The following is a 23,025-nucleotide window of genomic DNA, read 5'->3' on the forward strand; positions in this document are numbered from 1 at the left end:
GCAACAATTTCATCCGGCCATATTCAACGGGTGTAGTACACTTTAGCTTAACACATGTCGCTAGCTAGCTAAACATTTGATTTAAATTTTTTATTTCACCTTTATTTAACCAGGTAGGCCAGTTGAGAACAAGTTCTCATTTACAACTGCAACCTGGCCAAGATAAAGCAAAGCAGTGTGACACAAACAACGACAACAGAGTTACACATGGAGTAAACAAGCGTACAGTCAATAATACAGTAGACAATCTTTATACAGTGTGTGCAAATGGAGTAAGGAGGTAAGGCAATAAATAGGCCATAGTGGTGAAATAATTAGAAGTTCTCATTTACAATTGCGACCAATTGTATGTGCAAATGTGCAAGTAGAGATACTGGGGTGTAAAGGAGCAACAACAAAAAAATAAGAGTATGGGGATGAGGAAGTTGAATGTGCTATTGACAGATTGGCTGTGTACAGGTGCAGTGATCTGTGAGCTGCTCTGACAGCTGGTGCTTAAATCTAGTGAAGGAGATATGAGTCTCCAGCTTCAGTGATTTTTGCAAATTCGTTCCAGTCATTGGCAGCAGAGAACTGGAAGGAGAGGAGGCCAAAGGAGGAATAGGCTTTGGGGGTGAATGAACCTAGCTAGGTAAACAATGAACCTAGCAAGGTAAACAATGAACCTAGCTAGGTAAACAATGAACCTAGCAAGGTAAACAATGAACCTAGCAAGGTAAACAATGAACCTAGCTAGGTAAACAATGAACCTAGCTAGGTAAACAATGAACCTAGCTAGGTAAACAATGAACCTAGCTAGGTAAACAATGAACCTAGCTAGGTAAACAATGAACCTAGCTAGGTAAACAATGAACCTAGCAAGGTAAACAATGAACCTAGCTAGGTAAACAATGAACCTAGCAAGGTAAACAATGAACCTAGCAAGGTAAACAATGAACCTAGCTAGGTAAACAATGAACCTAGCTAGGTAAACAATGAACCTAGCTAGGTAAACAATGAACCTAGCTAGGTAAACAATGAACCTAGCTAGGTAAACAATGAACCTAGCAAGGTAAACAATGAACCTAGCTAGGTAAACAATGAACCTAGCTAGGTAAACAATGAACCTAGCTAGGTAAACAATGAACCTAGCAAGGTAAACAATGAACCTAGCTAGGTAAACAATGAACCTAGCAAGGTAAACAATGAACCTAGCTAGGTAAACAATGTGTAAGATCACACACGTCGCGTAACGTTAGCTAACGAGCCAATAAAAAAAGAGAGTTAGAAACCTGTTTGCCAATAAGAGCTAGTTATCAGTTTTCCTCTCTCAGACCATAACCAGACAGTTGTATCTAAATTCCTGCTTGAGAAAATGGCTTAGAAGGATTTTATCATTTTATTTGAAAACATTCAAAGTAAAGTACTTTGAAACTGAGATAAAAACATATGTATTAGACCTTTAAGTGTTAAGTGACAAAGTAAAGAGGAATGTCTAACAGATGTATGATTGAGGAGACACGGTTGTGACTGAGACAACTAATCAAATATGAGTTAAAAGGAGAGGAGGAGAAACGTGTGACAACGCTGTCTGGCTAAGGTTATGTCTCTGTGTTTGCTTCTCATATGGCACCATATTCCCTACATACTACCCTATTGGCCCTGGTCTAAAGTAGTCCACTACCCTATTGGCCCTGGTCTAAAGTAGTACTGTACCCTAATGGCCCTGGTCTAAAGTAGTCCACTACCCTATTGGCCCTGGTCTAAAGTAGTGTACTACCCTGTTGGCCCTGGTCTAAAGTAGTGCTCTACCCACACACACACACACACACACACACACACACACACACACACACAGTGTGGTTGCTATTGAGGTATGACAGTATCAGAGTGGTAGTGTGACACCTATTGAGGTGTGACAGTATCAGAGTGGTAGTGTTATACCTATTGAGGTATGACAGTATCAGAGTGGTAGTGTGACACCTATTGAGATATGACAGTATCAGAGTGGTAGTTTGACACCTATTGAGGTATGACAGTATCAGAGTGGTAGTGTGATACCTATTGAGGTATGACAGTATCAGAGTGGTAGTGTGATACCTATTGAGTTCAGAGTGGTAGTGTGATACTTATTGAGTTTATCTCTCACTCTCCTATCTCTCACTCTCCTCCTCTCTCACTCACCTCCTATCTCTCACTCTCCTCCCATCCCTCTCTCTTCTCCCTCACTCTGCTCCTATCTCTCACTCTCCTCCTATCTCTCACTCTCCTCCCATATCTCACTCTCCTCCTATCTCTCACTCTCCTCCTATCCCTCACTGTCCTCCTATCCCTCACTCTCCTCCTTTCTCTCACTCTCCTCCTATCTCTCACTCTCCTCCTATCTCTCACTCTCCTCCTATCTCTCACTCTCCTCCTATCCCTCACTGTCCTCCTATCCCTCACTCTCCTACTTTCTCTCACTCTCCTCCTATCTCTCACTCTCCTCCTATCTCTCACTCTTCTCCCTCACTCTCCTCCTATCTCTCACTCTCCTCCTATCTCTCACTCTCCTCCTATCTCTCACTCTCCTCCTATCCCTCACTCTCCTCCTATCCCTCACTCTCCTCCTATCTCTCACTCTCTTCCTATCTCTCACTCTCCTCCTATATCTCACTCACCTCCCATCTCTCACTCTCCTCTCATCTCTCACTCTCCTCTCATCCCTCGCTCTCCTCCCATCCCTCTCTCTCCTCCCTCACTCTCCTCCTATCTCTCACTCTCCTCCTATCTCTCACTCTCCTCCTATCTCTCACTCTCCTCCTATCTCTCACTCTCCTCCTATCCCTCACTCTCCTCCTATCCCTCACTCTCCTCCTATCTCTCACTCTCCTCCTATCTCTCACTCTCCTCTTATCTTTCACTCTCCTCCTATCTCTCACTCTCCTCCTATCTCTCACTCTCCTCCTATCTTCTCCTCCTATCTCTCACTCTCCTCCTATCCCTCTCTCCTCCCTCACTCTCCTCCCTCCCTCTCCTCCTATCTCTCACTCTCCTCCTATCTCTCACTCTCCTCTTATCTCTCACTCTCCTCTTATCTATCACTCTCCTCCTATCTCTAAATCTCCTCCTATCTCTCACTCTACTCCTATCTCTCACTCTCCTCCTATCCCTCTCTCCTCCCTCTCTCTCCTCCCTCACTCTCTTCCTATCTCTCACTCTCCTCCTATCTCTCACTCTCCTCCGATCAACAATTTCATCCGGCCATATTCAACGGGTGTAGTACACTTTAGCTTAACACATGTCGCTAGCTAGCTAAACATTTGATTTAAATTTTTTATTTCACCTTTATTTAACCAGGTAGGCCAGTTGAGAACAAGTTCTCATTTACAACTGCAACCTGGCCAAGATAAAGCAAAGCAGTGTGACACAAACAACGACAACAGAGTTACACATGGAGTAAACAAGCGTACAGTCAATAATACAGTAGACAATCTTTATACAGTGTGTGCAAATGGAGTAAGGAGGTAAGGCAATAAATAGGCCATAGTGGTGAAATAATTAGAAGTTCTCATTTACAATTGCGACCAATTGTATGTGCAAATGTGCAAGTAGAGATACTGGGGTGTAAAGGAGCAACAACAAAAAAATAAGAGTATGGGGATGAGGAAGTTGAAACTCATCATAACAAAGCGATTGCTCCATTTTTAGCATAGTTCATTTGTCAAGCCTTTTTACTGCGTTGCATAATGTTCTTTCTGTAATCGTTCATCAGCATTTATTCATTTATAATTCACCTTATAAATAATTGAAACATGTATGAATTAATTATTATCTCACGAAGGCAAGATATTGTTATTTGCTATGCTAACCATTGCCAAAGTGTTAAGTATATGGGATTCTAAATAGGATTCTTTCAAATGATTCTGTCAGCTGACAGTTCATTAGCCATTTAACATCCGGTCTATTACAGTAACCTGATATATATATATATATAAAAAACAACAACTAGGAACTCACTATTGACAGTTAGAATAATAGACAAATAATAACTAGCAACAGCAGGTGTAATTTAGAAACGTGGTTGTGTATCAGCAGTTTTTCTCTTGTTATGTCAGTCATTCAATTAGCTGACAATTAATGTCATGTCAAATGTTTTGATTTGTAGTTAGTCTAGTCTAAACTCATGTCTGAATACCGACCTGGCAGGGTCGTTCCCAAGGAATGTTCCCAGGGGGCTCTGACCACATCAGATCATCGTAAAGAAACTTGCTAAGATAGCCAGGTGTTAACTAGCTAAGATAGCCCGGTGTTAACTAACATAGATAGCCAGGTGTTAACTAGCTAAGATAGCCAGGTGTTAACTAGCTAAGATAGCCAGGTGTTAACTAGCTAAGATAACCAGGTGTTAACTAGCTAAGATAGCCCGGTGTTAACTAACATAGATAGCCAGGTGTTAACTAGCATAGATAACCAGGTGTTAACTAGCTAAGATAGCCCGGTGTTAACTAACATAGATAGCCAGGTGTTAACTAGCTAAGATAGCCCGGTGTTAACTAACATAGATAACCAGGTGGTAACTAGCTAAGATAGCCAGGTGTTAACTAGCAGGTTAGATAGGCTAGCTGTCCACGTCCTTGTCAACAACAACTCCATTCAGATGAAACACTAGCTGCTGCTCGTTGTAGCCCATTCCTCATTGAGCTAACTTAATTCCCTACTTTTATTCCATTTTGCATTGATTAGAGATCTCTCACTTCACTTACTCCACATGGTGTATCCTTGTAAATGACAATGTCACACAGATTATTTGATTTAATTGAGACAAAACATTTAAATTGTTTTCCCCAGAAAAATGTGAAGGAAGCAAGCTAACAACTGAGACACAATCGAAAGGAACAAACAAGTTGACACACCAATTAGGATCTGGCTAAAAACACTTGCCTTTATGGTTGTGAGGTCTGGGGTCCGCTCACCAACCAAGAATTCACAAAATGGGACAAACAGCAAATTGATAATTCTGCTAAAATATCCTCAGTATGCAACGTAAAACAACAAATAATGCAGGCAGAGCAGAATTAGGCCGATACCTGCTATTTATCAAACTCCATAAAGGAGCCGTTAAATTCCACAACCACTTATTATCAAAGGAAGTGATTCCCAAACATTCTATAACAAAGCCATCCCCCAAAGATAATTACTTGACACAGTGGAAATAATTTAGACAAAAACTGAGCAAACTAGAATGCTATTTGGCCCTAAATACCTGACCACTGTGACTGACACAAACTTAAGGAAAGCTTTGACTATGTACAGACTCAGTGAGCATAGCCTTGCTATTGAGAAAGGCCACCAAAGGCAGACCAGGCTCTCATGAGAAGACAGGATATGTGTACATCGCCCACAAATTGAGGTGGAAACTGAGCAGCTTCCTAACCTCCTGCCATGTTAAAGACACATATTTCCCTCAGGTTACACAGACCCACAAAGAATTAGAAAACAACACAATTTTGATAAACTCCCACATCTACTGGGTGAAATATCACCGCAGTAAAATTTGTGACCTGTTGCCACAAGAACAGGTCAACCAGTGAAGAAAAGACACCATTATAAATACAACCCATATTTATGCTTATTTATTTTCCCTTTTTGTACTTTAACCATTAGGACATTGTATAAAATAATAATATATACATAATATGACATTTGTAATGTCTTTATTCTTTTGGATCTTCTGTGAGTGTAATGTTTACTGTTCATTTGATATTGTTAATTTTACTTTTGTTTATTATCTACTACACTTGCTTTGATAATGTTAACATATGTTTTCCATGACAATTACATTTTAATTGAATTTAGAGAGAGAAGAGAAAGACAGAGAAAGACGGAAAAAAAAAGAGAGAGAAAGCTCCTTAAATGTAATTTGTAAAGACGAGATACTATGCAAAATCCCCATTCGTCTTGTCGTCCGTTACGATGACGATTAGCTCTGTAATTGGTCCCATTTCAGCCAGTAGGAGAGATGAAATACGAATAAAAAGTGAATCAAGGAGGAGAAGAACTGAGACAGAATGAACAGAAAGCCTAGCGGGTAGCCATGATGAAGACAAAGGAGAGGAAGAGAGATTCCAATCAACTTGATTGGTTGATTCCATGGTTGTACCTGAACTTAATCTAAACTGCATTACAGAAGGCCTGGACAGTGGGAAAACACATATTGTCAGTGTGGGAACTGGAATTCAACAATTCCAAAATGATACATAGCAGTGCTTGTCAACAGTTGAAGTCAGAAGTTTACATTCACCTTAGCCAAATACATTTAAACTCTGTTTTTTCACAATTCCTGACATTTAATCTTAGTAAAAAATGTCCTAGTTTTAGGTCAGTTAGGATCACCACTTTATTTTAAGAATGTGAAATGTCAGAATAATAGTAGAGAGAATGATTTATTTCAGCTTTTATTTATTTCATCACATTCCCAATGGGTCAGAAGTTTACATACACTCAATTAGTATTTGGTAGCATTGCCTTTTAAATTGTTTAACTTGTGTCAAATGTTTCAGGTAGCCTTCCACAAGCTTACCACAATAAGTTGGGCGAATATTGGCCCATTAAACCTGACAGAGCTGGTGTAACTGAGTCAGGTTTGTAGGCCTCCTTGCTCGCACATGCTTTTTCAGTTCTGCTCACACATTTTCTATGGGATTGAGGTCAGGGCTTTGTGATGGCCACTCCAATACCTTGACTTTGTTGTCCTTAAGCCATTTTTCCACAACTTTGGAAGTGCTTAGGGTCATTGTCCATTTGGAAGACAATTTGCGACCAAGCTTTAACTTCCTGACGGATGTCTTGAGATGTTGCTTCAATATATCCACATAATTTTCCTACCACATGATGCCATCTATTTTGTGAAGTGCACCAGTCCCTCCTGCAGAAAAGCACCCCTACAACATGATGCTGCCACCCCCGTGCTCCACTGTTGGGATGATGTTTTTCGGCTTGCAAGTCTCCCCCATTTTCCATCCAAACATAACGATGGCCAAACAGTTCTATTTTTGTTTCATCAGACCAGAGGACATTTCTCCAAAAAGTACGACCTTAGTCCCCATGTGCAGTTGCAAACCTTATTTATGGTGGTTTTGGAGCAGTGACTTCTTCCTTGCTGAGCGGCCTTTCAGGTTATGTCGATATAGGACTCTTTTTACTGTGGATAAAGATACTTTTGTGCCTGTTTCCTCCAGCATCTTCACAAGGTCCTTTGCTGTTGTTCTGGGATTGATTTGCACTTTTCACACAAAAGTACGTTCCTCTCTAGGAGACAGAATGCGTCTCCTTCCTGAGTGGTATGACGGCTGCGTGGTCCCACGGTGTTTATACCTGCGTTCTGTTGTTTGTACAGATGTACGTGGTACCTTCAGGTGTTAGGAAATTGCTCCGAAGGATGAACCAGACTTGTGGAGGTCTACAATTTGCTTTCTGAGGCCTTGGCCGATTTCTTTTGATTTTCACATGATGTCAAGCAAAGATTAGCCTATCAGAAGCTTCTAAAGCCATGACATCATTTTCTGGAATTTTCCAAGCTGTTTAAGTACATGCACTAAGTCAATTTAATAATCTGTCTGTAAACAATGACTTGTGTCATAACTGACTTGCCAAAACTATAGTTTGTTAACAAGACATTTGTGGAGTGGTTGAAAAACGAGTTTTAATGACTCCAACCTAAGTGTATGTAAACTTCAGACTTCAACTGTATATATTACTGTAAATCAATGATGCATTGTCTTTTTCTGTAGCAGGTAAATAGTGGGCTGAAATAAAGAAGCACTTCCCTCTGAAGCTAACCTGACGTCGCTACCTCCCTACCTCCCTACCCTACACTGATACCTCCCTACCTCCCTACCCTACACTGATACCTCCCTACCTCCCTACCCTACACTGATACCTCCCTACCTCCCTACCCTACACTGATACCTCCCTACCTCCCTACCCTACACTGATACCTCCCTACCTCCCTACCCTACACTGATACCTCCCTACCTCCCTACCCTACACTGATACCTCCCTACATCCCTACCCTTCCTACCCCACAGTGATACCTCCCTACCTCCCTACCCTACACTGATACCTCCCTACATCCCTACCCTTCCTACCCCACAGTGATACCTCCCTACCTCCCTACCCTACACTGATACCTCCCTACATCCCTACCCTTCCTACCCCACAGTGATACCTCCCTACCTCCCTACCCTACACTGATACCTCCCTACCTCCCTACCCTACACTGATACCTCCCTACATCCCTACCCTTCCTACCCCACAGTGATACCTCCCTACCCTACACTGATACCTCCCTACCTCCCTACCCTACACTGATACCTCCATACATCCCTACCCTTCCTACCCCACAGTGATACCTCCCTACCTCCCTACCCTACACTGATACCTCCCTACATCCCTACCCTTCCTACCCCACAGTGATACCTCCCTACCTCCCTACCCTACACTGATACCTCCCTACATCCCTACCCTTCCTACCCCACAGTGATACCTCCCTACCTCCCTACCCTACACTGATACCTCCCTACCTGCCTACCCTACACTGATACCTCCCTACATCCCTACCCTTCCTACCCCACAGTGATACCTCCCTACCCTACACTGATACCTCCCTACCTCCCTACCCTACACTGATACCTCCCTACCTCCCTACCCTACACTGATACCTCCCTACATCCCTACCCTTCCTACCCCACAATGATACCTCCCTACCTACCTCCCTACCCTACACTGATACCTCCCTACATCCCTACCCTTCCTACCCCACAGTGATACCTCCCTACCTACCTACCTACCCTACACTGATACCTCCCTACATCCCTACCCTTCCTACCCCACAATGATACCTCCCTACCTACCTCCCTACCCTACACTGATACCTCCCTACCTCCCTACCCTACACTGATACCTCCCTACATCCCTACCCTTCCTACCCCACAGTGATACCTCCCTACCTCCCTACCCTACACTGATACCTCCCTACATCCCTACCCTTCCTACCCCACAGTGATACCTCCCTACCTCCCTACCCTACACTGATACCTCCCTACCTCCCTACCCTACACTGATACCTCCCTACATCCCTACCCTTCCTACCCCACAGTGATACCTCCCTACCCTACACTGATACCTCCCTACCTCCCTACCCTACACTGATACCTCCCTACATCCCTACCCTTCCTACCCCACAGTGATACCTCCCTACCCTACACTGATACCTCCCTACCTCCCTACCCTACACTGATACCTCCCTACATCCCTACCCTTCCTACCCCACAATGATACCTCCCTACCTACCTCCATACCCTACACTGATACCTCCCTACATCCCTACCCTTCCTACCCCACAGTGATACCTCCCTACCTACCTACCTACCCTACACTGATACCTCCCTACATCCCTACCCTTCCTACCCCACAATGATACCTCCCTACCTACTTACCTACCCCACACTGATACCTCCCTACCCTACACTGATACCTCCCTACCCTACACTGATACCTCCCTACCTCCCTACCCCACACTGATACCTACCTACCCCACACTGATACCGTCCTACCTCCCTACCCCACACTGATACCTCCCTACCTCCCTACCCCACACTGATACCACCCTACCTCCCTACCCCACACTGAAACCTCCCTACCTCCCTAGCCCACACTGATACCTCCCTAGCCCACACTGATACCTCCCTACCTCCCTAGCCCACACTGATACCTCCCTACCTCCCTAGCCCACACTGATACCTCCCTGCCCTATACTGATACCTCCCTACCCTACACTGATACCTCCCTAGCCCACACTGATACCTCCCTAGCCCACACTGATACCTCCCTACCCTACACTGATACCTCCCTACATCCCTACCTCTCTACCCCACGGTGATACCTCCCTAACTCAAACTGCTAATTCCCTAGCCCACAGTAATACCGTCCTACCTCCATACCCTACACTGATACATCCCTACATCCCTACCTCTCTACCCCACAGTGATACCTCCCTAACAAAAACTACTAACTCCCTAGCCCACACTAATACCGTCCTACCTCCCTAGAACACACTGATACCTCCCTACCTCCCTACCCCACACTGATACCTCCCTACCCCACACTGATACCTCCCTACTTTACACTGATACCTCCCTACCTCCCTACCCTACACTGATTCCTCCCTACCTCCATACCCCACACTGCAAACTCCCTACTTCACACTGGTACTTCCCTACCCCACACTGATACCTCCCTATCCCACACTGATACATCCCTACCTCCCTACCCCACACTGATACCTCCCTACCTCCCTACCCCACACTTATACCTCCCTACCCCACACTGATACGTCCCAACCCTTCACTTATACCTCCCTACCCCACACTGATACATCCCTACCTCCCTACCCCACACTGATACCTCCCTACCTCCCTACCCCACACTGATACGTCCCAACCCTTCACTTATACCTCCCTACCCCACACTGATACATCCCTACCTCCCTACCCCACACTGATACATCCCTACCTCCCTACCCCACACTGATACCTCACTACCTCCCTACCCCACACTGATACGTCCCAACCCTTCACTTATACCTCCCTACCCCACACTGATACATCCCTACCTCCCTACCCCACACTGATACATCCCTACTTCCCTACCCCACACTGATACCTCCCTACCTCCCTACCCCACACTGATACCTCCCTACCTCCCTACCCCACACTGATACATCCCTACCTCCCTACCCCACACTGATACCTCCCTACCTCCTTACCCCACACTGATATTTCCTTTCCTCCCGACCTCACACTAATACCTCCCTACCCCACACTTATACCTCCCTACCCCACACTTATACCTCCCTACCCCACACTGATACCTCCCTACCTCCCTACCCCACACTGATACCTCCCTACCTCCCTACCCCACACTGATACATCCCTACCTCCCTACCCCACACTGATACCTCCCTACCTCCCTACCCCACACTGATACCTCCCTACCCCCACTGATACCTCCCTAAATCCCTAGCCCACACTGATACCTCCTTACCTCTGTACCCCACACTGATATCTCCCTACCTCCCTACCCTACACTGATACCTCCCTACCCCACATTGATAACTCCCTACCTCCCTACCCCACACTGATACCTCCCTACCTCCCTACCCCACACTGATACCTCCCTACCTCCCTACCCCACACTGATACCTCCCTACCCCCCTACCGCCTGACACACCGGGTGATGCTCAGTGATGAAGAACAACAACATGTGTTAAGCGAGCCCTCTTCGCTGTATATCGATTTGGACCTCAGTTTAATCACAACAGCATTCATACCATGTTACATATTCAATCAGACTTAATCATATTCATTCATTCTCATCATTTTTTTCTCAACTAAACTACACTGTAAATAACCCCCGTGTTGTATCGATTGGGAGACTTAAAACATCATGTATATTCCGTTGTCATCTAGATTCAACCTGACCAGTATTTAGCAACCCCTTTACTTATCATTTAGCAGTAGCTAAGACCGCCACATAGCATATAAAACCCTATCAGCTAGAAAACATACAGTATCCATATCTGACCTCGGAACCACACAATCCAATAGAGAGAAAAAGCTTAATAACAGAATTTTATCTTAACTCTCCCGCCCACCCAGTGACAGACATCCTTCCACTTCAACACTGTTATGAGGCCAATATTACACCGTAGGTTCACTGTAGCTGTTGTCCAGCATCACTCTGCTGCTCTTCTATCACCCTGCTCCGGGTCCCTACGGGGCCATTTAGGACTGAGGCTGACTGGTTGTACCGGGAACAAGTAGCAAGGCACTCCCACTTCATTTCACCCTGCTCGGGGTCCCTACGGGGCCATTTAGGACTGAGGCTGACTGGTTGTACCGGCAACAAGTAGCAAGGCACTCCCACTTCATTTCACCCTGCTCGGGGTCCCTACGGGGCCATTTAGGACTGAGGCTGACTGGTTGTACCGGCAACAAGTAGCAAGGCACTCCCACTTCATTTCACCCTGCTCGGGGTCCCTACGGGGCCATTTAGGACTGAGGCTGACTGGTTGTACCGGCAACAAGTAGCAAGGCACTCCCACTTCATTTCACCCTGCTCGGGGTCCCTACGGGGCCATTTAGGACTGAGGCTGACTGGTTGTACCGGGAACAAGTAGCAAGGCACTCCCACTTCATTTCACCCTGCTCGGGGTCCCTACGGGGCCATTTAGGACTGAGGCCGACTGGTTGTACCGGGAACAAGTAGCAAGGCACTCCCACTTCATTTAACCCTGCTCGGGGTCCCTACGGGGCCATTTAGGACTGAGGCCGACTGGTTGTACCGGGAACAAGTAGCAAGGCACTCCCACTTCATTTCACCCTGCTCGGGGTCCCTACGGGGCCATTTAGGACTGAGGCTGACTGGTTGTACCGGCAACAAGTAGCAAGGCACTCCCACTTCATTTAACCCTGCTCGGGGTCCCTACGGGGCCATTTAGGACTGAGGCTGACTGGTTGTACCGGCAACAAGTAGCAAGGCACTCCCACTTCATGTTAAACGTTTGACATGGTGCTTTAGATCGACTACATACCACACAGCAAGGATTTTTGTTTTCTCTGAAGAGGAGTGTCATGCATGACACTTTGCCGAGGTATTGCTCAACCACATTTTGGATTACTGGTGAGGTGAGAGGCGTCAGTTTTTATTGAACTTTCATTTAACGAGGCAAGTCAGTTATGAAGAACACATTTTATTTACATTAACGGCGTACCACTGGGGCCAAACCCGGGCGACGGTGGGGCCAAACCCGGGCGACAGTGGGGCCAAACCCGGACGACGGTGGGGCCAAACCCGACGACGGTGGGGCCAAACCCGGGCGACGGTGGGGCCAAACCCGGACGACGGTGGGGCCAAACCCGACGACGGTGGGGCCAAACCCGGGCGACGGTGGGGCCAAACCCGGGCGACGGTGGGGCCAAACCCGGGCGACGGTGGGGCCAAACCCGGGCGACGGTCGGGCCAATCCCGGACGATAGGACAAAATACATATGGGGGGTTATGTGAAGTAATTTATTTGTGGTTATCGTCCCATTTCAGTGAAGAAGAACAAACTGTTTAAATAATATTAATCATTAGCAAGAAAAAAATTGAGAGAGAGAGAGAGAGAGAGAGAGAGAGAAAACAACAAAGAATGAAATGACTCTGGTCAATATGCAGCCTTCTGAAGAGGGGCTGTGTTGTTAATTCGTGTTCATGTGCTTGTAGCCACAAAGCTTTCATTAAGACCCCTAACGGGAACCTGAAAGGACAAATATGGTTGGAATCTGTTTTCCATCTGCTGAATGTAAGTGCGTGTTTGTGTGTATGTGTGTGTGTGGGGGAGAAAAGGTTGGGTGGAGAGTGAGAAAGTGAGAGGAAGTGAGAGAGAGAGAGAGTTCATTTAGATGCATGACTCGGACAAAAAGCCGACCAGCTGCAATAATTCCACCAGCTGTGTGTAGCGTGTTAGTTTATTGGAGAATCACAGAGGAATTCAATATTGAGCCTGACCGTGTGGGCATAAGACGAACTAAATGTATTCAGCATTCAGAGTGTATTTTATGATGGGTTTGTGTGTTTCTAATTTGTATGTTCAAGCGTGAGCATTTGCATTAGTGTGCGTTTGTGTGTGTGTGTGTGTGTGTGTGTGTGTGTGTGTGTGTGTGTGTGTGTGTGTGTGTGTGTGTGTGTGTGTGTGTGTGTGCGTGTGTGTGTGTGTGTGTGTGTGTGTGTGTGTGTGTGTGTGTGTGTGTGTGTGTGTGTGTGTGCGTGTGTTTGTCTGTGTGTAATGTTTGTGTTGACGGCTGCAGGAGCATCTGATCTTGGTGTTGAAACGACTGCTCATAATTAGTAATAGTTTCACCATTACTATTCTACAGTCTTCTGGAAGAGAAGAGATAATTTATTAACATTACCCCCCTTCTCTTTCCTCCTTTACAGGAAGACAAGATGGAGATTTGGAGAGAGAGGGGAGAGAGAGACAGAGAGAGTAGAAGAGAGGGGAGACAGAGAGAGAGACAGAGACAGAGAGTAAAACCAGAGTGTCGAGAGAGAGAGAGAGAGTAGAGAGAGAGAGTAGAGAGAGAGTAGAGGTGAGAGTAGAGGGAGAGAGTAGAGAGAGAGAGAGACAGAGTAGAGAGAGATAGTACAGAGAGAGTACAGAGAGAGTACAGAGAGTAGAGAGAGACAGAGACAGAGAGTAGAGAGATAGTAGAGAGAGAGTACAGAGAGAGTACAGAGAGAGTACGGAGAGTAGAGAGAGACAGAGACAGAGAGTAGAGAGATAGTAGAGAGAGAGTAGAGAGAGAGTAGAGAGAGAGTAGAGAGAGAGTAGAGAGAGAGTAGAGATAGAGTAGAGAGAGAGTAGAGAGAGAGTAGAGAGAGAGTAGAGAGAGAGTAGAGAGAGAGTAGAGATAGAGTAGAGAGAGAGTAGAGAGAGAGTAGAGATAGAGTAGAGATAGAGTAGAGAGAGAGTAGAGAGAGAGTAGAGATAGAGTAGAGAGAGAGTAGAGAGAGAGTAGAGATAGAGTAGAGATAGAGTAGAGAGAGAGTAGAGAGAGAGTAGAGAGAGAGTAGAGAGAGAGTAGAGATAGAGTAGAGAGAGAGTAGAGAGAGAGAGAAATATAATGGTGTTCCAAAAAAGGTCCAGGACCACAAATCCATCTGGACACTATTGTCATACAACACACACAAAAACAGCACATACCTTGACCTAAACATCAGGGCCACAGGTAACTTCCACAAAGCTGTGAACGATCTGAGAGACAAGGCAAGAAGGGCATTCTATGCCATCAAAAGGAACATAAAATTCAACATGTCAATTAGGATCTGGCTAAAAATACTTGAATCAGTCATAGAACCCATTGCCCTTTATGGTTGTGAGGTCTGGGGTCCGCTCACCAACCAAGAATTCACAAAATGGGACAAACACCAAATTGAGACTCTGCAAAAATATCCTCCTTGTACAACGTAGAACACCAAATAATGCATGCAGAGCAGAATTAGGCCGATACCCACTAATTATCCAAATCCAGAAAAGAGACGTTAAATTCTATAACCACCTAGAAGGAAGTGATTCCCAAACCTTCCATAACAAAGCCATCACCTACGGAGAGATGAACCTGGAGAAGAATCCCCTAAGCAAGCTGGGGCTCTGTTCACAAACACAAACAGACCCCACAGAGCCCCAGGACAGCAACACAATTAGACCCAACCAAATCATGAGAAAACAAAAAAGATAATTACTTGACACGTTGGAAATAATTAAAACTGAGCCAACTAGAATGCTACTTGGTCCTACACAGAGAGTACACCGTGGCAGAAACTTAAGGAAAGCTTTGACTATGTACAGACTCAGTGAGCATAGCCTTGCTATTGAGAAAGGCCAACGTAGGCAGACATGGCTCTCAAAAGAAGACAGGCTATGTGCTCACTGCCCACAAAATGAGGTGGAAACTGAGCTGCACTTCCTAACCTCCTGCCCAATGTATGACCATATTAGAGAGACATATTTCCCTCAGATTACACAGATCCACAAAGAATTAGAAAAAAAACACAATATTGATAAACTCCCATATCTACTGGGTGAAATTCCACAGTGTGCCATCACAGCAGCAAGATTTGTGACCTGTTGCCACGAGAAAAGGGCAACCAGTGAAGAACAAACACCATTGTAAATACAACCCATATCTATGTTTAGTTATTTCACGATTCGTACGTTAACCATTTTCACATCATTTCGACACTGTATATGTACATAATATTACATTTTAAATGTAGTGTTCACTGTTAATTTTTATTGTTTATTTCACTTTTGTTAATTATCTACTTCACTTCCTTTGGCATTGTTAACATATGTTTCCCATGCCAATAAAACCTATTCACCTGTCATATCTTCCATACCAATAAAACCTATTTACCTATCATATCTTCCATACCAATAAAACCCCTCACCTATCATATCTTCCAAGCCAATAAAACCCCTCACCTATCATATCTTCCATGCCAATAAAACCCCTCACCTATCATATCTTCCATGCCAATAAAACCTCTTCACCTATCATATATCTTCCATACCAATAAAACATATTCACCTATCATATCTTCCATACCAATAAAACCTCTTCTCCTATCATATCTTCCATGCCAATAAAACCTCTTCACCTATCATATCTTCCATCGCCTTGTCCATCTCTAATAGCATTCATTAAGGAAGAGGACGTGGGAAACAAGTCTACAATAGTCATGACATGACCTTTGAAGTTTCACACAAAGGTCAAGAATCATATAAGGACAAGGATATCGGTGAACAGGTACAGTACATCCAACCAGTCAGGAACAAGAAAAGACATGATACTTGGACTAAATGAACCCCGTAACAGATGAAGAATGAAGAACATTCCCCCATTGTTTCATCGTGAACTATCTGGATAACATCACATAGTTAGATGTCCGAATTTACCTTGAACCATAGAACCCTGGAACCACTGAAACAACAAAACCCTGGAACCACTGAACAACACACCTGAATCAGCTCCACAGGTGGTGAAGAATGAAAATTATCCCCGTTATTCCATGTCAATGATTGAATGACTGGCCTAGAATAGAATCCCAGGATCATGTTCCACAAGGACCCCTAGACTAGCAAGGTGAACCATATACACACACACACACACACACACACACACACACGCACGCACGCACGCACGCACGCACGCACACACACACACACACACACACACACACACACACACACACACGCACACACACACACACACATAGGCACACACGCACACGCAGGCACACACACACACACACACGCACACACGCAGACACACACACACACGCACACACGCACACACACACACACACATAGGCACACACGCACACACAGGCACACACACACAAATGCACACACGTAGCCTAGTGAGGTGAACCATCCCATCGTGCCAGCTAGCTACCGCGACAGTTAACCATCCAGGCTACCATCCATGCTGGGGAAGTCAAACCATGCATATAAATACAATTAGCCTAATGCACACTGATAATATACCGTGCTGTAGCGAGTATGCTAATCGAGGTGGAGAGTACAGCAGGCTACAGTATATTCTCTGTATGATGGGAAGTGTTCAGAGGGGAATGAGAAGTCAAAGGATTCAGTAATGGACTACTCACGGACAGATACAGAGGGAGGAGGAGAAGGTGGAAGATTAACGGCAGAGATATATAGTGAGAACATTAAAGTCAGTGAGAGAGAGAGAGAGAGAGAGAGAGAGAGAGAGAGAGAGAGAGAGAGAGAGAGAGAGAGAGAGAGAGAGAGAGAGAGAGAGAGAGAGAGAGAGAGAGAGAGAGAGAGAGAGAGAGAGAGAGAGAGAGAGAGAGAGAGAGAGAGAGAGAGAGAGAGAGAGAGAGAGAGAGAGAGAGAGAGAGAGAGAGAGAGAGAGAGAGAGAGAGAGAGAGAGAGAGAAAAAGAGAGAGAGAGAGACACACATACAGGTAGTATGTTACCGTCATAGATTTGTAAGACTTTATTTATGTAGTGTACAGTATCGTACCTTCATAGACGGCCTTGAAGCCTTGTCCACTGACAGCGTAGTCTGTCAGCAGCCACAGTGTGAGAATGGGTCCTGTGCTCACTATGGGAGACGGCAGCTGGAACCCCGTCAACCTATGGAATCAGAGAGAGAGGTATATTCAGCGAAATAACACGATTCTTTATAACAGGCAGGACTGACAGAACACTAACAGAGCTATCAGTCTATCAACCAGCCCAGGGACAGTTGTCACAAAGTGTAGGAGTGCTGATCTAGGATCAGTATAGATCATAATGAATAAAAGTCCATTTAAGCTAATTCATTATGATCTTAACTGATCCTAGATCAAAAGTCTGTAAGTGTTTGTCTAGTCCTAGATCAGCAGTCTGTAAGTGTTTGTCTAGTCCAAGATCAGCACTCTGTAAGTGTTTGTATAGTCCAAGATCAGCACTCTCTAAGTGTTTGTCTAGAAACAGATAAGATGTCTATAAGTGTTTGTCTAGTCCTAGATCAGCAGTCTGTAAGTGTTTGTCTAGTCCAAGATCAGCACTCTCTAAGTGTTTGTCTAGTCCTAGATCAGCAGTCTCTAAGTGTTTGTCTAGTCCTAGATCAGCAGTCTCTAAGTGTTTGTCTAGAAACAGATCAGCAGTCTATAAGTGTTTGTCTAATCCTAGATCAGCAGTCTCTAATTTTTTGTCTAATCCTAGATCAGCAGTCTGTAAGTGTTTGTCTAGTCCTAGATCAGCAGTCTCTAATTTTTTGTCTAATCCTAGATCAGCACTCTGTAAGTGTTTGTCTAGTCCTAGATCAGCAGTCTCTAATTTTTGTCTAATCCTAGATCAGCAGTCTCTAAGTGTTTGTCTAGTCCTAGATCAGCAGTCTCTAAGTGTTTGTCTAATCCTAGATTGGCAGTCTGTAAGTGTTTGTCTAGTCCTAGATCAGCAGTCTCTAAGTGTTTGTCTAGAAACAGATAAGATGTCTGTATCTTCTGCTGTGAGATATGTAAAAGGCCCAGACAATAAGCGCTCAACTAACAGGTTAACAAACAAAAACAACTGTAGCTGGTACTAGCAGCAGCAAGTGCGTCCGTTCTCAGGTCAGACTACCCATCGTACAACACAAAGGCAGAGTTCAATGAACCAGCTTGGCTAGACAGTTGGCAAACACATGTAGCAGAGGAGTCAAATCAAAATTCAAACAACATTTTATTGGTTGTGTACACATATTTTGTATATGTTAGCCCAGGGACAGTGTTATGGTAATGTTTCTAGCACTAACAGTAATATCAATACACACAAATATATCAAATTAAATTAAAGAAATTAAGAAATATCAGAATGACATGTCAGAGTGCGGAATATAAATATGTACACAGACAGGACCTAGACTGACCAGGTGAATCCAGGATGGTGTGTATAGACAGTTGTTATATAGGATGGTGTGTATAGATAGTATAGACAGTAGTTATATAGGATGGTGTGTATAGACAGTAGTTATATAGGATGGTGTGTATAGACAGTAGTTATATAGGATGGTGTGTATAGACAGTAGTTATATAGGATGGTGTGTATAGACAGTAGTTATATAGGATGGTGTGTATAGACAGTAGTTATATAGGATGGTGTGTATAGATAGTATAGACATTAGTTATATAGGATGGTGTGTATAGACAGTAGTTATATAGGATGGTGTGTATAGACAGTAGTTATATAGGATGGTGTGTATAGACAGTAGTTATATAGGTGTGTATAGACAGTAGTTATATAGGATGGTGTGTATAGACAGTAGTTATATAGGATGGTGTGTATAGACAGTAGTTATATAGGATGGTGTGTACAGCAGTAGTTATATAGGATGGTGTGTATAGACAGTAGTTATATAGGATGGTGTGTATAGACAGTAGTTATATAGGATGGTGTGTATAGACAGTAGTTATATAGGATGGTGTGTATAGACAGTAGTTATATAGGATGGTGTGCACAGCAGTAGTTATATAGGATGGTGTGTATAGACAGTAGTTATATAGGATGGTGTGTATAGACAGTAGTTATATAGGATGGTGTGTATAGACAGTAGTTATATAGGATGGTGTGTATAGACAGTAGTTATCTAGGATGGTGTGTATAGACAGTAGTTATATAGGTGTGTATAGACAGTAGTTATATAGGATGGTGTGTATAGACAGTAGTTATATAGGATGGTGTGTATAGACAGTAGTTATATAGGATGGTGTGTATAGACAGTAGTTATCTAGGATGGTGTGTATAGACAGTAGTTATATAGGTGTGTATAGACAGTAGTTATATAGGATGGTGTGTATAGACAGTAGTTATATAGGATGGTGTGTATAGACAGTAGTTATAGAGGATGGTGTGTATAGACAGTAGTTATATAGGATGGTGTGTATAGACAGTAGTTATATAGGATGGTGTGTATAGACAGTATAGACAGTAGTTATATAGGATGGTGTGTATAGACAGTAGTTATATAGGATGGTGTGTATAGACAGTAGTTATATAGGATGGTGTGTATAGACAGTAGTTATATTGGATGGTGTGTATAGACAGTAGTTATATAGGATGGTGTGTATAGACAGTAGTTATATAGGATGGTGCGTATAGACAGTATAGACAGTAGTTATATAGGATGGTGTGTATAGACAGTAGTTATAGGATGGTGTGTATTAACAGTAGTTATAATAGGATGGTGTGTATAGACAGTAGTTATATAGGATGGTGTGTATAAACAGTAGTTATAATAAGATGGTGTGTATAGACAGTAGTTATATAGGATGGTGTGTATAGACAGTAGTTATAATAGGATGGTGTGTATAGACAGTAGTTATATAGGATGGTGTGTATAGACAGTATAGACAGTAGTTATATAGGATGGTGTGTATAGACAGTAGTTATATAGGTTGGTATGTATAGACAGTAGTTATATAGGATGGTGTGTATAGACAGTAGTTATATTGGATGGTGTGTATAGACAGTAGTTATATAGGATGGTGTGTATAAACAGTAGTTATATAGGATGGTGTGTATAAAGAGTAGTTATATAGGATGGTGTGTATAGACAGTAGTTATATAGGATGGTGTGTATAGACAGTATAGACAGTAGTTATATAGGATGGTGTGTATAGACAGTAGTTATACAGGATGGTGTGTATAGACAGTAGTTATATAGGATGGTGTGTATAGACAGTAGTTATATAGGATGTTGTGTATAGACAGTAGTTATATAGGATGGTGTGTATAGACAGTAGTTATATAGGATGGTGTGTATAGACAGTAGTTATATTGGATGGTGTGTATAGACAGTATAGACAGTAGTTACATAGGATGGTGTGTATAGACAGTAGTTATATTGGATGGTGTGTATAGACAGTAGTTATACAGGATGGTGTGTATAGACAGTATAGACAGTAGTTATATAGGATGGTGTGTATAGACAGTAGTTATATTGGATGGTGTGTATAGACAGTAGTTATATAGGATGGTGTGTATAGACAGTAGTTATATTGGATGGTGTGTATAGACAGTAGTTATATAGGATGGTGTGTATAGACAGTAGTTATATAGGATGGTGTGTATAGACAGTTTAGACAGTAGTTATATAGGATGGTGTGTATAGACAGTAGTTATATAGGATGGTGTGTATAGACAGTAGTTATATAGGATGGTGTGTATAGACAGTAGTTATATAGGATGTTGTGTATAGACAGTAGTTAAATAGGATTGTGTGTATAGACAGCAGTTATATAGGATGGTGTGTATAGACAGTATAGACAGTAGTTATATAGGATGGTGTGTATAGACAGTAGTTATATAGGATGGTGTGTATAGACAGTAGTTATATAGGATGGTGTGCATAGACAGTAGTTATATAGGATGGTGTGTATAGACAGTAGTTATATTGGATGGTGTGTATAGACAGTAGTTATATAGGATGGTGTGTATAGACAGTAGTTATATAGGATGGTGTGTATAGACAGTAGTTATATAGGATGGTGTGTATAGACAGTAGTTATATAGGATGTTGTGTATAGACAGTAGTTATATAGGATGGTGTGTATAGACAGTAGTTATATAGGATGGTGTGTATAGACAGTAGTTATATAGGATGGTGTGTATAGACAGTAGTTATATAGGATGTTGTGTATAGACAGTAGTTATATAGGATGGTGTGTATAGACAGTAGTTATATAGGATGGTGTGTATAGACAGTAGTTATATTGGATGGTGTGTATAGACAGTATAGACAGTAGTTACATAGGATGGTGTGTATAGACAGTAGTTATATTGGATGGTGTGTATAGACAGTAGTTATACAGGATGGTGTGTATAGACAGTATAGACAGTAGTTATATAGGATGGTGTGTATAGACAGTAGTTATAACAGGATGCTGTGTATAGACAGTATAGACAGTAGTTATATAGGATGGTGTGTATAGACAGTAGTTATATTGGATGGTGTGTATAGACAGTAGTTATATAGGATGTTGTGTATAGACAGTATAGACAGTAGTTATATAGGATGGTGTGTATAGACAGTAGTTATATAGGATGGTGTGTATAGACAGTATAGACAGTAGTTATATAGGATGGTGTGTATAGACAGTATAGACAGTAGTTATATAGGATGGTGTGTATAGACAGTATAGACAGTAGATATATAGGATGGTGTGTATAGACAGTATAGACAGTAGTTATATAGGATGGTGTGTATAGACAGTAGTTATATAGGATGGTTAGTATAGACAGTATATACAGTAGTTATACAGGATGGTGTGTATAGACAGTAGTTAAATAGGTTGGTGTGTATAGACAGTAGTTATATAGGATGGTTTGTACAGACAGTAGTTATATAGGTTGGTGTGTATAGACAGTAGTTATATAGGATGGTGTGTATAGACAGTATAGACAGTAGTTATACTGGATGGTGTGTATAGACAGTAGTTAAATAGGATTGTGTGTACAGCATTAGTTATATAGGATGGTGTGTATAGACAGTATAGACAGTAGTTATATAGGATGGTGTGTATAGACAGTAGTTATATAGGATGGTGTGTATAGACAGTAGTTATATAGGATGGTGTGCATAGACAGTAGTTATATAGGATGGTGTGTATAGACAGTAGTTATATTGGATGGTGTGTATAGACAGTAGTTATATAGGATGGTGTGTATAGACAGTAGTTATATAGGATGGTGTGTATAGACAGTAGTTATATAGGATGGTGTGTATAGACAGTAGTTATATAGGATGTTGTGTATAGACAGTAGTTATATAGGATGGTGTGTATAGACAGTAGTTATATAGGATGGTGTGTATAGACAGTAGTTATATAGGATGGTGTGTATAGACAGTAGTTATATAGGATGTTGTGTATAGACAGTAGTTATATAGGATGGTGTGTATAAACAGTATA

General features: G+C 42.9%; 1 protein-coding gene across 1 annotated transcript in view; it reads right to left on the reverse strand.

Annotated features, from left to right (window-relative positions):
- The window catches only part of LOC139391626 (CUB and Sushi multiple domains 2), a 772,990-nt gene that overhangs the window by 621,192 nt on the left and 128,773 nt on the right, over nucleotides 1-23,025 (reverse strand). Inside the window, exon 3 of the mRNA XM_071139005.1 lies at nucleotides 17,616-17,728. Within this exon, the coding sequence (XP_070995106.1) occupies nucleotides 17,616-17,728 (113 nt within the window). The remainder of the gene's footprint in view (nucleotides 1-17,615; nucleotides 17,729-23,025) is intronic.

This window comes from Oncorhynchus clarkii, chromosome 32 (genome assembly GCF_045791955.1).
Source record: "Oncorhynchus clarkii lewisi isolate Uvic-CL-2024 chromosome 32, UVic_Ocla_1.0, whole genome shotgun sequence".
NCBI lineage: Eukaryota > Metazoa > Chordata > Actinopteri > Salmoniformes > Salmonidae > Oncorhynchus > Oncorhynchus clarkii.